Raw genomic sequence first — 16,623 nt, forward strand, 5'->3', positions numbered from 1 at the left:
CAGGGTTTTTATAACTTTAAAAATGTTAATTATTTATAGTAATCTGACTTTTTTCCTTTTTTTCAGATGATGTTGACACTAATTAGCAAAGGCCAAAAGGAGCAAATTAAACAGCTGTTTGATGATCTTTCAGACACACCAAATCATCATTTTACTTTAGAAGATGTACAAGCCTTAAAAAGTCAGTATGAGCTTTAACTCAGGTTATGGTAAGATTTCTTCCATGCATGTTGCTCCAGTAATGCTGATGAATGGTATTGTAATAGAGTTGCATGGATAAAACCTGGCTTAGAAAAGATCCCTTGGTCTGGACTGTAAAACATTTTACTTATTTTTATACACAGAACATGTATATTCTACAATCTGCTTTTTTTAAGTTGTAAATATTTTCTTATGTACCAGAACCAACATCTTTATATTTAAAAAGTATGTTCGGAACATGTTAAAGATACATTTTAATTTATAGTATGCCTTTTTCTTTCAGTAACTCACCTGTTAAAAAGTTGAGTTAAACTGCATTTCTTTGTGCTATGAAGGAGTCCTCTTAAGTTTGATAGAAATTAATTCTTTAAAATTCTTTTTTAAAAGTGAAAGTTATTAACAATGATTATTCACTTTATATCATAAGCTATATATAAATCTCATTTTATACTAGAGAATTACCAGTTAAAATGAGCTGCAACACTGAACTCTATGGTGAGGTGATTTATTAAATAAATTGTGTTTATCAATCAGAGCCATAAGAGGAACTTATATTTTCTAATAAGGATTGCCTAGTGATTAAGAACAAAAATTGCCAAAAGTTTCTACCACTTTTTACTAGATTTTAAAGTGACTTATTCTTATATATTGCTTATGTAAGCAAAACAACCATTATATAAAAGCAAATTAAGCCTGAATTTATATTTGAATTCATCTCCATATTTTTCTCAAACATTTACATGTTTCCTTCCCCTTTTTTGTTTTCTGTTTTTGTGACTATATTTATCCCTCTATTGTAAAAGAAAAGTGAAGAACTCATCATATTGAAAGCTCTTGTGTTAACTGGGCCAAAATAAAGGTATTTCTTAACAATACAACATTCAGGTCTCAATCGGTGTATTGTCATTTGTTCCAGTAGTCTATAGACAGTTACCTTTTCAGGGGTGTTTTCTTGTACATTTAAAAGTGAAAATGAAAGATTACTATCACTTTCATTATTTCCATAATTCGTTATTTTATCTAATCTTTTATAATCACAGAACATTTTCAAAATCATCAACAGTACCTTTCAAATTATATCTTGGTGAGTGAAAATCTATAACAAAAACAAAAATGTTTTTTTCATGGTAAAAGTTTTTATAAAAGTAAATGGGCTGTATTACACATTGGTGTACACAGGTGTGTACATACATACACAATGGTGATTTTGTATTACCTAGATGTTGTAGCTGTTTTAGTTTGTGCAAGTATACACTATGGTGTTCACACAACAAAATTACCTCCTGATCCATTTCTTAGGCTATATCCCCATCATTAAGTGACAAATAACTAACTGCTTTCTTCCTGTAAGCATAATGATCTCATCTATATTTGTTGGAAAGGATAAGAAAACTCTTCAAATACTACAGACACCTTCATATTTATGCACATTAAAACCCTTCCAGTATTAGAGGTAGAAAGTGACTGGCCCTTGAGCTCTGGTGGCATCTCCTGGAAATGGGTCATGTTGCAACAGTTTCACAGGGACTATTGTGTGTGTGTGTGTGTGTGTGTGTGTGTGTGTGTGTCAGGGGTCCCATCCCAAGGGCACTTTACCACTGATCTACATCCCCAGCCCCCCTTTTCAAATTTTATTTTGAGACAGGTTCTCCCTAAATTGCTAAGGCTGGCCTCAAAGTTGGAATCCTGCCTCAGCCTCCCAAGTTGCTGGGATTACAGGTATGCACCACTGTGCCTGGCTTATATAAAGACTATTTGTAACAGCAAGCATCTTTCTTTCTCAATTTGTTCTTGTACTGAAGGTGAACCAACACACAAACCATTGTAAAGTTGGAGCCTGGCACAGACAGGTGGATGCTTTGTCTTCATTAAATGAATGAATCTAGAGGACACTGCCTTATAAAGTGCTCGTTTCCACAGCAGATTATAAGTCCCTATTCCAGAAGCTGAATATTTCTTAGTCATTCCTGGAACGTTTGCACAGTCACTTGGGAATCTTAATATCCAGAGTCCAGGGGGTTAGGAATCTAAAAATAGCTCTTCATTCTTTGGGAAGCTGGAATTTGTGACCCAGTGGCCAAGAAGCTGGAGTGTACAACAACTAATTAATATATAAATTGTATAAGCATTGTAAGTAAACTAAAACTATTTTATGGCCCTCCGAATAAAGCACTGGAGAGCCCTCACCTTTAATAAACTTATGCTTAATTTGGGAAAAATTGGCAATAACACCAAGCACATGAATCTCTAGTAGGAAAAAAAAAGTATCAATGAAATGTTCAAAGGTCACAGGTATTAAAAAGGATGAGAATAGTAAGAATGTTTTCTAAAATCTAAGCCAGATCATAAGGAAGAGCTCAGGAGAACTAGATTGCTTTCCTATGGAATTTCCAGTATCACAGGTATTAGAAATACTCTGCCACTGGAAGTATGTGTTCCTGTGCAGACAAGACTAACAAAGCAACTTGAATTGATTTTTCTATTTTTCTATAGGGTTTTAATAGTGCCCTAAATCACATCCTAAGTAGCTGAAAATTTAATCTTATAGCCTGCCATTTGATCTATTCTACATTAGTTTCTTAACCTATAAAACAGGTCTATTTGCTATATAATTAGGCAGTGGGTTGGGAGAACTATTTCGATTAATACAATTTTAATCTTATTTCTTTTCCCTGGTTTTAGGGAAAGGAAAAAGATCTTACTAGAATATTAAAAAAAAAAAGACAAGTATTGGAAGGAGTGTGGGGGAATTAGAAATTACGACACATTGCTAATGGGATGTAAAATAGTGCACCTGCTTTGGAAGTTTGTCAGTTCCCCAAAAAGTCAAAGAGAGTTACCATTTCACCCAATAATTCCCAAACTCTTGGTATCACATTCAAGAAAGCTGAAAATGCAGAAATTTCTCCATCAATTGATGAATGCATAAACACAAGTGTGTTAAATCCAAGCAGAATACTTGTCAGCCATAAAAGAATGAGGACGTGATAGTGCTGTTCCATGGAGAAACCTTGAAAGCATTAAGAGAAAGAAGACAAAGCCACATTTTATGATTCCATTTATATGAAACGTTCAGAATGGGTGATATTCATAGAAACAGAAGGTAGATCAGTGATTGCCAGGGATAGAGAGAGAAGAATGGGAACTGACTGCTAATGGGTACAAGGTTTCTTGATGAGCTGGTGAAAATGTTTTAGAATTAGATAGTGGTAATGTTTGCACAATCTTGCAACTATACCAGACTCTTGAACTGTGTACTTTATGAATTTTATGATATGTGAACCATATCTCAACTTTTTAAAACATGAGAAAACAAAAGCAAATTACCTGAGGAAGTGAATAACTTACCAAGGCAAACTTTGGGATCCTCTAATCAATCCCCAAAGGATACCTATATGAACTTGTGGAGAATTTACTAGGAGGAACAAAAGCTAAGGAAGAGTGAAAGACTAAATACCTTCACCCTATGACTGGAAACAAGGTTAAAGATATCAACTCTTTAACTTTCTATTTAACACTACTGGAGATTGACGCCATACAGTAAAGCCCCAAATATTATCAAAGGAAGGAAAACTATTTGCAGGCATAAGGATCTATTGTAGGATTCAAAATCAATGCACACTAAAAAGAAAAAGAAAAAAGATCTAACAAATATAATAAGTCAAACTGATAACAGCTGTAATATACAAAGATCGCTTTCAAAATGACAAGAAAACAACCCAAAACAGGGAAGGCATATAATAGCAAATTTAAATACTTCCATCCCCCAAAAGACAAAATATGAAGAGATGTACAAATTTAGTAGTCAGGAAAACAAAATCAGGTAATAGATATTACTTTATACTAAATAGTCTTGCAAAAATCACAAAGCTCTAATACCTAATTATTGGTGGAATGCAGAAATAAGGAGACTCATGTAGTACTAGTAGACTATAAATTATTCTGATGATCTTTTTTGGAAGAGAATCTGGGACTCTTACTAAATTTAAATGCATGTACTCTAACCAAACCATTTGATTTCCATGAATCTACCACCCATAATTAAAACTACCAGAAAATATGGACATATTAGGATGTTTCCTGCAGGGTTTCCTAGTAAGGAAAAAATAAGTAGAAACAAAGTGGATGCTCATCAATATGAGAATGTTTGAATAATTATAGCAAGCACATTTACACTATATAATGTTAATACAGCCATTAAAAAAGGATGAATTCGAGGTATTATAGTAGATTTGGACAGATTTCCTTAACTCATTTTGTCCCACCGTCTCCATGTGGAATAACCTATTAAAACTTTAGTATATAATATATTTATGTAATATAAAATTACATATTGTATAATTTATATTAACATACAAGGTCTAGTTACAGCTTATCACCTATTTTAAAGCACCTGTGTAATTTCATTGAAATATTCACAGAATTGAAAACTTAGGACCTAAGATGACATTGAGAAAATCCAGAAAATAATCAATGAATATATGTATTGTGTGACTGTATAAATATGGAGAAAACTACTGCCTTATAAATATTTGGTTATTTGTGTTGGTTATGGGGGAAGGTACTATGACAAGAGGGGCAGAGCAGAGAACAGAGAGGAGAGGTAAGGAGAAAAAAAGGGGAGGGAGAAATAAATTACTTTGTACACATTAAAACTTTCTATAATAATTGCCTTTAAAACATTTGTTACCTCTAAGGCAATCATTTCTTTATGTAGTTGAAAATATTACATTTTCTTTAAACAAATAAAACAAGAAAAGTCTCCCCCCACCCCCAGTGAAGTTTAAATGCCTTGGCTATATCAGCTCTGAAAAATTATGTTCCAGTGGCTGCCATACATTTAGAACATTTAAAAACGTATTTGGTATAAAGCCTTGTTAAAAATGATTACTTTTTCAGCCACTAGTGAACAACTTATTTAACTGGACGATGTTATGAAGAGACCAGTCACCAACTCTGAGGTTAACTCACAAACATCTTCATTTCCTTTGTTCAATTATTCTTCTGTTTTCATCACATAAAATTATCCTTAATTTCCTCTTCAAATATAAAGTGAATACTGTAAGTACAAGAACAACAAAAGGAAAGATAAACTCCTTGCCCTCCAGTGCCTACAGTTTTTTTGTTTGTTTGCTTGCTTGTTTAAAGATTTGCTTTCCTGGTACCTTGAATTCAGAATTCAGAGGTACCTGGTACACAATCTGGCATATTATCCAAGTTTCACCTCCTTCACACAGGACAAATGGTAGCAGAAATAGGTGCTCCAATAGGAAAAAGGCTAGAGAGAAAAAGAAAAAGGTAAAACCCGGTCTATCCTGTTGCCATTGTCACCGACCAATACACACACATTATAGAATTAGCAAACTTTTACAGAGGAAAGAACTTGCTATTTCTTACTGCTCATATAACATAGATGAAATCAAGCTGCTTACCAATCCTGAAAACCTGGTTCTCCATGGTTAAAAAAGCAAGCAAACAATTCAAGCCCTAATGGCCTAAACATCAATTTCTACCAAACATTCAAAGAAGATATATTCCAATCTTACACATTCTGATAACTGAAGTTTATCCTAGGTTAATGTTCAAAAAAATCACATTCACCACATAAGCACATTAAAATGAATCAAATTATATAACTAATGCCCCTCCCTACAAGGCAGCTAATAAAATTCCACATTTTCCAAAGTAAGAGCTCTTGGCAAACTAGAAGCTGGAACTGACTAAATTTGATAAATAATGCCTATAAAATAAATGCAGTCAATATCATGGTTAAAACATTGAAAGGTTTCCCTTTGAAATCATTAAATCAACAATGCCTCCTACAACCACTATTAAGCCCTAGAAGTCCTAACCAATGCAAATGAACCAGAAGAAGAAATGAGGTACAGAGTAAGAAGCAAAACACCTTGAGTCCCAGCCCTGCCACTGTACCGGCTATGGAACTCCAGGCCAAGTACTCAATATCACAGTTTCTCTGTGACTTTGTCTACATGTAATACAGTGAGAGATAATGTGTACCCCTTTCACAGGGTTGTTCTAAGAGTGAAGTTAATATTTTAAAAATGCTTGGAAAGCATTTGATTCTTCAAAGCACTGTAAAAGTGTTTTTTAAATAAATTCACAGATGATGACTATATACATAGATATCCCAAAGAATCTGGAGAGAAAATGATTGGAATTAAGAGTACAATTCCCCAGACAAAAATTATTATATAAAAATCAATGGTATTTCTATACAGCAAGTGACATTTTAAAAAAAATGTAATAGCATAAAAATCATCAAGTACCTGAAAATAAAAATGTAAGATGTGAAAGGTTTCTATAGAGATAATTACAAACGCAAGGCAATCTCAATCAAAATTAGTTAAACTTCAAGGTTATTTTAAGAGGTTTATGGAAATGTGAAGTGCCAAAACAGCCAAGACACTCTCCAAGAAAAATGGCAGACTTACCTACTAGATATCAAATTCAAATTCCAAGACTGATGTATCAATTTTCCATTAACTTATATGAAGACATTTCTGAAAAGCTCATCCACTAGGTTTATCTACACAGCTCTTTCCCTACGTTCTTTACATTTTTGTCCCATTTGCAGAGACCTTTCTTGTTTGCCCTATATACAACAGCACTACTTCCCAAATTCCCAGTAACTCTAATTCCCCCACCTTGCGTTTTTCATAACCATCATCCTACATTATTTTAAGCTATGTATATGTTTTATTATTTTTGTCTTTCTCCCAACTATAAGCTCTTTGCAGCAAGAATGTACGTTTAGCACCATGATACATAACTCCAGCATCTGTTACTTTGTCAAATGACTAAACAGGAACAAATCACAAAAAGTCTAATTAGCATATGAAGTACATATAGAAATTAAGAGTGACAGATTATGCAAATTTAACATAAAAAGCTAATTCAGTGTTCTGAAGCTAGGTATTTGTTCATTTAGAGAATCCAGTTAAACTGGAAGTCTATACACTCAGCAGTAGGGCATACTATTCTTTGTATTTTTTTTTTTTCTCTCAGTACCATATGATTCCTCCTCCCAGCCTTAAAGGAAAACAAAAGATGTGGGGATTGTGAACCAAGTGTAGGCCCTTCAATATGTTGCCACTTATGCTGTATTCCTTCAAAGATCATTTAGCTTTCATCTTTAGCCTTTTACAGAAATGTCAAGATAGTTAACATATTCACACAGATTATTTTCATAAAGTATTAACTATGTTCCAGGAAAACACAAACCATCTGTGCATTTTACAGAGGCTACAAGAGTAGAAAGTACTTGATAAACTACTAGCTTGAATTTAAATGGCTCCAGTTTCATAATCTAATGGTTCTCTTAAAATAGTCAAGATCTTTTTACTTAAGATGCATATTTATATAATGATCTTTCCCCACAACTTAATCATAAATCTACTTATCAAACTCAGTGAATTCACTTTAAAAAAAATGAAATTATGTTAAGAAATCATCTTCTTTTGGGAGGCAATTCCAGGAAATGAAATGAAGAAAGGAGTTTCCAAATATTGTTTTTTGAAAAGTTCAGCAAACTGAAATTGAGCTAAGGTGAGACGGCATATCATCTCAATGGCTTGCAATATTTGTAAATATCATCATATAATGTGAATATTGCTGTTATAAAAACACGTGCATACAATAAAAGGCAGTAACATTAGTATTTACATTTATTTCACATATGCAGTTTACACACTCATTGAACAAAACTGGAATGCAAACAAATATACAAATACCATTAATAAGCATTATCAAATAAAATAAATGGCACTAGTGTTATAAGCATATTAATGGACCTGGTGAGGAAAAGTGATGGAAGAAAACTGCAGCCCATGACATTTTTCCTTTTTATCAAAAGAAAATGCTCAGTAGCACCATAATGGTAATACTTCAAAGAACACATAAGATGGAACTTTGTAACTGCTATCATTGAGGTTAACCTGCTTTATTTAAGTGAATTATACAAGAAGTTAACAGTACAGGCAGTATTCTGGCCAACTTCTGCTTATGTCAGTTGAACATCTTCCATAAACAAAAGGAAATAAAGCCAACCATACACAGACCTTTTGTACTTGGTACAAGCTCTGCACCAGTGCTTTGTTGTCATCATTGGAAAAGATACATGTGTTAAAAACTGAGGTTATGTGAAGTTATTCACTAAAGCCTGAGTGTGTCTTTGGTAGGCTAATACTTATTTAGCATTGTTATTAATCACATTTATGTTTATCTATTTCCTGTATTTTTCTATATAATCCAAGGTGACTAAAGAGGACAGTATGGAAAACAACACAGTAAAATCCTCAAATAACTAGGCCCTTAAAACCCAGTCTATCCCAAAGGCACCAAGAATCAATGGGGTGCAAATTGCCCCTTAGTAAAAGGGGACATTTTTGTGATACTTATAACCTAATGGGATTTTATTTTGCAGTCATATATTTGTTGTCAGTACACTTAATTACCTACCTTTACATTTTTCTTCTAAAATGGCATCAACAATAAGAGATATAGAGTACCAGGTGTTTCTATTTCAAAGTTGTGCAAAAACTGCCACAATCTTGCTCAAAGTGTCTAAGTATCCAAATGGTTGCAAATGGGCTGCATTAAGCTTTATATATTCACATTGCATATGAAGAAAAAAATGAAATTCAAGCCCAGTTATGAACAGAAATGTTACAAAGAGTATCATATATCGAGAATAACCTGCCAAGTTCTTTTGAACAGTATCCCTTAGTGGTTTCAATAAAATATCACTAACCACTGATCCCTAAGCCTCAAGTTTACTTCATAAGAAAGCTGTAGAACTGCATTAGTATTTTATATTGATTATAAATTAAGCCAAATTTCTATCTAAATACACAGGTATGTGCATCAAGCAATGTTTTGTGACAAGCACACAAAACATGCTTTGCTCTTAAGATTTATTATTCTTATAGTAATGCACTTTTAAAGCCTTCATTTCATAGTTTGGTAATTAGGATTCACATGAAACACAATGCTTTGCTGAACACAGAAAATGTTATCTGCATTATGATTATGAAACCTAGCTTTTGCTAGTAACTTGCAACTTAAAAGTAGTCACATATAGTTCAACCAGCTCCCAACAAGGTTGTTCAGTGGTAACAGTTTTGCAGCATTTATGGGCCTAAATTTCAGTCTGAATTGCAACTTTTAATTCCATTGTCTGATGTGAGTGGTTGTTATTTGTTTCTTTTAGTGCATCACCAAAATATAAATCAACATTAGGTTTTATTCCATTGTTACCATGTTCTTCAGCTGTCTGATTCAGTTGTGGAACTTCTGAACAGGAAGCAGTTTTGGTAAGCAGAGAAATGCTACACTGATGTGGAGAATTCTCCAAGCGGTCATTTTCTACCTCAGGAAGAATGTTAACAGTAGCAAATCGGGCATGATAATCACTGGAACCATGACTACAGGAAGTTTTCATGCTTTCTAGATCAGAACAACTAAATTCAGAGAAATGACTAGAGTGTGAATCTGCTACAGATGGCATACTGTCACTGAGGGATGGAGCCTCAAATTCACTTGAGTTCGTGCTCTGTTGTTCTAACAACTGTGCATCCATGTCCTCTCTGGTCTCATTTATCTTCATGTTACCCTTTTTTCTCAATTTTCCACTTTTTGATTTTTTTCCTGCAGTTGCTTCTTTGGACCACTTGGTGGCACAGGATTTACCTTCAGGCAAGCCACTGGATGAACCACCTGCATGGCTTCTGGTGCCGCTGCCATCGTCCACACTACTGCTTCCACTGTTGTGCCTGAATTTGGATGGTTTTGATTCAATATCTACTTGCACCTCCATACTGTTGCCTTCCCTGAAGCATAAAAGTATCAAATATAAACAATTTTTAGTTTTCTTTTTATATTTACTCAGATAGCAAAGGGGAGGGGGTTTTGTATGAAAAATCCAAAGACTATATATAAAAGCTGTCAGAATATATTAATGTAAGACATATTCTACTAAAATAGAACTACCTGAAATAAGAGGTCTATCTTTATAATGCTTCAATTTTTAAAATAGTAGATATATCATGCTGTTCTAGGTATTATGCTACTGCCCCCCCTTTAAGAATAGCTTTCCTGAAATACAATTTACACATCACAAAATTCACCCACTCACCACCATTGAACTTATCATCCCAAAAAGAAACCCTGTGCCCATTAGCAGTCAGTTCCAATTCTTCCCTCCTTCCAGCTCCTGGCAGCCTCGAATCTACTTTCTATCTGTGTGAATTTGCCTTCTCTGAACATCTCTCCACTTTCTTTTCCCAGAGAATATTATAGTTTGTCCTTGTTATTTACCAACTTTTTTGCCCAATGATAGGGATAAATAAATTAATTTTAAATACTTCTGATTTTATAACAAGTTTTTCCTTACTTGTCCAATGGGATGTAGGAATTCAGAATGGATCCTGCCATTGCTTTGGTGCTGGCATTATCACTAACTGTTCCCAAGCTGACTGTACCAGATTCTCCACTTAGACTGTACCGTTCTTTCTGCACATCTGCTTGTACTTCCAACCTTAAAGAGGAGGGTATCAGATAAAAAACAAAAACAGTAATTCAGGACTACTATAATATGCATCATTAAATAATTCAATTGAGAACCATCAAGAAAATGTGTGCTGTGGCACACGCCTATAATTCCAGTTACTCCAAAGGCTGCGGCAGGAGGATCACAAGTTCAAGTCCAGCCTGGGCAACTTAGTGAGACCCTGTCTTAAAATACAAAAAGTAAAAAAGGTTGGGGGTGTAGCTCAGTGCCCTGGGGTTCAATCCTTGGTCCAAAAATAACAGCAACAAAAAACCTTCATAATGAGAAGCTATTGTATAAACCATTATTTTTTTAGTTTCCTCTTATTTGATTATCCAACTTCTATTGCAGCAGCACACTAAACAGTACCAGATCTCCAAACGGAAAATGAAAAATTAGCTGTATGCCAAGTAAGGTTGTAAGAGAAAAACACAGAAAGGATACAATAGATTTTAACTTAAGTATGCTCCATTATTTTCACTCAGATTGTGGCACTTCTGAGATGTTTCAGTATGAAAGTTAGAATACATTATCAACCATTAATCATGACAGATCAGTGGATTAAAAATATCCTATAATGAAGATGATTCTACACATAATATCTGAAATCATTTATCTATTATTTTTGCAGTGCTGGGGATTGAACCCAGGGTTTCATGTATGCTAGCCTGAGCTTCATCCCCAGCCTGTATCTGACTTTTAAAGTAACAGATAATAACATATACTGCTACATCTTGAGTTTTTGTTCAAATGCAAACTTCCTAAAAAAAAGATAAATGACTTATTTATTTTTTAATTCATATATTTTATTCTATATTAAAAAAAAAAAAAAAGAAAAGCCAGGTGCAGTGACACATGCCTATAATCCCAGTGGTTCAGAAGGCTGAGGCAGGAGGACTGCAAGTTCAAAGCCAGCCTCAGCAAAAGTTAGGCCCTAAGCAATGCAGTGAGACCCTGTTTCTAAATAAAATATTAAAATAGGGTTGGGGATGTGGCTCAATGGTCAAGTGCCCCTGAATTCAATCCCTGGTATCATCAAACAAACAAACAAAAAACTCACAAACAAAGCTAATAAAAAGAAGTAAAGAATACTGAATAGAGCTGGGGATATAGCTCAGTTGGTAGAGTGCTTGCACAAGGCCGTGGGTTCAATCCCTCAGACTGCAAAAAAAAAAAAAAAAGAATACTGAATATGGCTGTTGGTGAGAGGTGACCATTAACACCTTGGGACCCAGGCAGACCACCTGGCCCCAGTTCATGCATCCCTGGATATCCTGACTCCACCTGTTTGTTCCCCAAACCTCAGGCAAAGTCTCATTTCTGAACATCCAGTTGTTGTTACCCCCAGAAGAAAGGTGTAAGCTAAGCCTACACCTTTTCTCCAGTGTACAGTTCAGCAAATCCAGACTTGATTTGTAATATAACATCTGACCAGTGCACTGAAAAATTGGCTGAATGCTATTTCTTATATTTAATTTTATACCCACATCATGGTTATATTGTGATAGAAAATTCAAATACAGTAAAAATCCCTTTTCTGTGTACAACTTTTATTTAACGTCACTCTTAGGAGAATCACCATGCTGTGTTCAAATTTCTCCTCATATACTTAATGGCTCATATTTAACAGAAGGCAGAAACAAATCAAAACAGTTATTTCTTACCGGTTAAAACAGTTGACCATGGCACTTCCTGACAGACTTCCCGTTATACTAGCTCCAGCTAGTGCCATGGTGCTAGCTGTTTCACTCAGGTTGTCTCGAATGGCTCCAATTCGATCCATGTGGCTTCCACTTGCACTCAAACTGCCAGTCAGACCACCAACACTTCCTTCCCCTATGCTAGGGTTGTGTCTTGCTTCTGCCACTGACGTTGTGTCTAAATGCAAATAATTTAAATAAATATGATTATTAATTTTCCCCTTCTTGACTTTCTCCATGATTTCAAATTACTTGAAGTATAAAACAATACACAGGAATAGAAAAGATGTCTGCAGTCATGGACATGTAATCATGGGGTAAGAATAAAGGTAAACATCACAGAAAGTATAGCTGGCTCAGGGACTAGCCCTCATTTTTAAATGGTCACTAATTTTTTCAAGAAATCCAAAAGATTTAGAAATTCTACAATGAACTAATTATTGACAAAATTAGCTGACTTTGGAGTAAAGTGATGAGAAATTTTTCATTAAGGCCATCATCTGAAGAGTTTAAAGAATGGGTCAAAAGTTGATTTCTATTTATAGGCCACAGTTCTAATTGCAAGCTACTATCAGATCTGATAACATTATATTCTAATCTCACAGCACTTTTACAAGTTTTTTTATCAAAGAGTTCACTTATTCAGAGGATCTGAGTTCTTATAACACATCTAATCATATGGAGATGAAAGTTATGGGAAAAGAGGTAAAGGAAGTGAGAGTGATTGAGAAGTGCATGTGTATACAAGCCTGGGCACCATTTTATATAATGTGATGAGAAGATCTCTTTGATATGGGAACACTCATAGAGACTCAAAATAAGTGAAGTGACTCATGAAATTATCTACAGGAGGAGTAACCCAGGCAGAGGGAACTACAAGTTTAAAGGCCAGAAGCAGGAGCATGCCTGGAACCCTCAAAAGTCAAGGATAGATGAAATGAAACAGGAGAGTGACAAGAGATGAGTTCAGAAACAAAGTCAGGGCAGATCATATGGGGTCTATGGGCTAAGATAAGGGCTCCCTCACCCCAACAGAGTTAGAAGTTAGTGGGCAAGTTTTGAGCATAACAAAGGAATGATATGAGTCATGACCATGGCTGCACTGTGGGATAGTGAGGGGAAGCTGAGAAGCTGACCACAGAGAAAGACAGGTTAACAGCTTGAACTAATGCAACAGCAGAATAACAAGTGGTTAGATTATTGCTAAACACTGAAAGAAGCATCCTAATTTGCTGATAAATCAGATGTAAAGTAGGAAGGGGTTAAGAGGGAATCATCATAAGGAAATGTTTTTGAACCAAGCAACAGGAAGAATAGAGAAGCTACTTGATGTGATGAGGATGACAGAGGGAAGAACTATTTTTCAAAGTAAAGAGTGTGGTTATAGACGAATGGAGCTTGAAATTCTTCCTTAACATGCAAGTGCAGAGTAAAGAAGAGAGTTAGATAAACAAGTTGGAAGTTCAGGGGAGAGTTCTAGCCTAGGTATTTTACAATAGTTTAATAGATGACATTACCTAGGGAGTGAGCATAGATAAATAAGCTAAGTCTTAGAACTGGGCCCTAAGAAACTCAAACATTTAGAGGTTAGGAGAGGAAAATGAACCACCAGAGATGATGGATAAGGAGGCACTGGACATTATTTTTCACCTATTTGTCTAATTATTTCCCTAAGACAAATTTATATAAGAAAAATTGCTGGAATATAGAACATATGCTTTATATTCCTATCGATAGTCTACAGGCCTTTTTCTTCATCTTGCCTCTAATTGTAATTCCTATTTCTTTGAATAACACTGGGCTAAAGATATTTTTGACATACTGACATCTTTTAACTGCATTTCTCTTCATATCCTTTTCTTAATGATTAATAGTGTATTAGGCAAAACATAAGATGAAAAGTTAAGATTTTTAAGGCATTATATTCCTGCTAGAAGTTAGGCATCCAGAACTATTCCACCTTCTTTCATCCATACCCATTTCAGAAATGTACTTCTGGATGAACCCTATTAGGCTTCATACAAGGAAGACAAAGGAAATTCTGACTTGCATGTTATCTATGGCTCCCCCTACTTAAAACTATTAATAAGCACATTTTCTTCCTTTGTTTCAAGGACTTACCTACAGCTGTGTTAGTTCCACCAACATTTATATCATTTTCATCATCAAATTCAATCCTGACTCCTTTTCCATTGCCTGTTGAGACTCCACAACCTCCACTTCGGCAGAGAGAAATTGGAACAACGCCATAGACATAAGCTAACATAATGGGAACACCAATACCTAAAAAAGAATTAAATTAGACATTAGAAACCAAAAAGAAATCATGTAAGCATGAGGTTTAGAGAAAATCTTTTCAAGAGAAAGTTCACAGGAGAAAAATGCTAGGATTCTGAAGGTCTGGGTGGAACACTTGCCAAACATGGATTTAACCAGCTCTTAAAGGGTACAAACAAATTCAAAGCTACCATTCTTTCAGGTGACACATAAGAACCAAGTCTCTGATCTGTATTGTGTGAAAGTGGCTACCAGTCACTAATACTTTATCAACTACCCTGAGTCAATAATACTTTTATAACTAGTACAGTTACTAAATGAGAGACTTTCTGTTGGCTCAACTTAGTCTTTAAAGATGAATTTAAAAAGTACCCCTCCTATCTTCAACTATAATACTTTGTTTTAAAAATCCCTTTCATAAAACTACACAAAGTATTAGGTAGATAGTATTTTAAAGGATTTTCTTACCTACAGTCACAGCAGCTACTACTGGAGATACAATTACAGACAATGTTACACCACCTGCTATGGCCAGATTCCGTTTGTGCTTTGAAACATCCTTGCCTTCGTAACGATTGTGAATCTTCAATTAAAAATAAAAATGGGGTTGGAGGATTAAAGAGAAAAACACATTATATGTGTGTGTGTGTATGTGTATATATATATAATACATATTTATATATACATATACATATTTATGTATATGTATACATATATTTATGTTTATATACATATCTATACATATATATATACACATATATATCCTAATTCAAGGTAAAGCTATTGTTCTTAAGCCATATGCTCACAAATAATTTACTCTGTATTAATAATGTGCTAAAATAAGAAGAAAGTGATTTGATAGATTTTGAGTTTATTTTTAAAAGTCTTGAGTAAAAGTAGCCTTTACAGTTTTATTCAAGAGTGGCAAAATAATATATTAAGGAAAGAAAATATTAAGAATATTATTTCCATCACAGTTGAGTTGAATTTAACTTAATAGGATATTTCTAAGAAATTTAGTATTCCAAATATTTCTTTCTAAATAAGATTCCCTAAATGGTAAAAATCAGTCCCTAGGGGAGAATTTCTACTCTTTTTAAAAAAGTTGACCTTAAAATATAGTTCCATTAATCAATATCACTAAGAATTATGTTATTCTCAGATCCCTTTTTAAAAGAAGAAAAGTATCAACAGATGACTAAAAATCGTGCACTCATTCACAAAGTAGGAGTTGAGTCAGGTGTGGTGGTGCAGGCCTGTAATCCCAGCAGCTTGGGAGACTGAAGCAGGAGGATTGCAAGTTCAAAATCAGTTCTCAACAACAGCAAGACCCTAAGCAACTCAGTGAGACCCAGTCTCTAAATAAAATACAAAAAAGGGCTGGAGATATGGCTCAGTGGTCTGAATTCAATCCCTGGTAACCCCCTACCTCAAAGACAAGTAGGAGTTGTGTTGAAGGAGAATAAATAATGGCAACCAGCAGACGGGAGTTGGATCTACTTATTAGCATCTTTGTATGGTATCAGTGTTAATAAACAGAACTTAATAATTACCATGAAAAGTGGTTTGTGAGGTATTATATAAACTTAGGGCAATAGCTCAATATCTTTGTTCTCAGGGTTTGTAAGAGCTAATGATAAAGCACATTTCCCTCCACTGTTTCAAGACATGTTCAAAACAGTCTCAAAAGTATACAGGTGGTCTCTAACATGAAATACTTAGCCTATAAACAATATTATAGATAAGGTGTAACGACTTGTGGTTATCTGGAAGACTATGAAGCATAATGAATCTTGTAAGACAGATTTAACACTGAAAAGACTAGGAAGGAGAGGTCAGGGAAACATGTGTGAGACCAGGATTATTTCTACTTCCTAG

At 34.6% G+C, this 16,623-nt stretch overlaps 2 protein-coding genes across 10 annotated transcripts in view; one reads left to right on the forward strand and one right to left on the reverse strand.

Annotated features, from left to right (window-relative positions):
• Positions 1–8,748, forward strand: part of SPAG1 (sperm associated antigen 1) — an 83,441-nt gene extending 74,693 nt beyond the window's left edge. For all 7 annotated transcript variants that reach the window (XM_079102648.1, XM_079102649.1, XM_079102650.1 and 4 more), the window contains one exon: positions 67–8,748. In XM_079102648.1, coding sequence (XP_078958774.1) covers positions 67–198 — 132 coding nt within the window. In that variant the 3' untranslated portion in view covers positions 199–8,748. The remainder of the gene's footprint in view (positions 1–66) is intronic.
• The window catches only part of RNF19A (ring finger protein 19A, RBR E3 ubiquitin protein ligase), a 42,920-nt gene continuing 34,165 nt past the window's right edge, over positions 7,869–16,623 (reverse strand). For all 3 annotated transcript variants that reach the window (XM_079102721.1, XM_079102722.1, XM_079102723.1), the window contains 5 exons: positions 15,214–15,328; positions 14,590–14,751; positions 12,433–12,646; positions 10,613–10,756; positions 7,869–10,049 (listed from right to left, as the gene is read on the reverse strand). In XM_079102721.1, coding sequence (XP_078958847.1) covers positions 9,359–10,049; positions 10,613–10,756; positions 12,433–12,646; positions 14,590–14,751; positions 15,214–15,328 — 1,326 coding nt within the window. In that variant the 3' untranslated portion in view covers positions 7,869–9,358. The remainder of the gene's footprint in view (positions 10,050–10,612; positions 10,757–12,432; positions 12,647–14,589; positions 14,752–15,213; positions 15,329–16,623) is intronic.

The sequence above is a fragment of the Sciurus vulgaris genome (genome assembly GCF_902686455.1).
Source record: "Sciurus vulgaris genome assembly, chromosome: 1".
In the NCBI taxonomy this organism is placed as follows: Eukaryota; Metazoa; Chordata; class Mammalia; order Rodentia; family Sciuridae; genus Sciurus; species Sciurus vulgaris.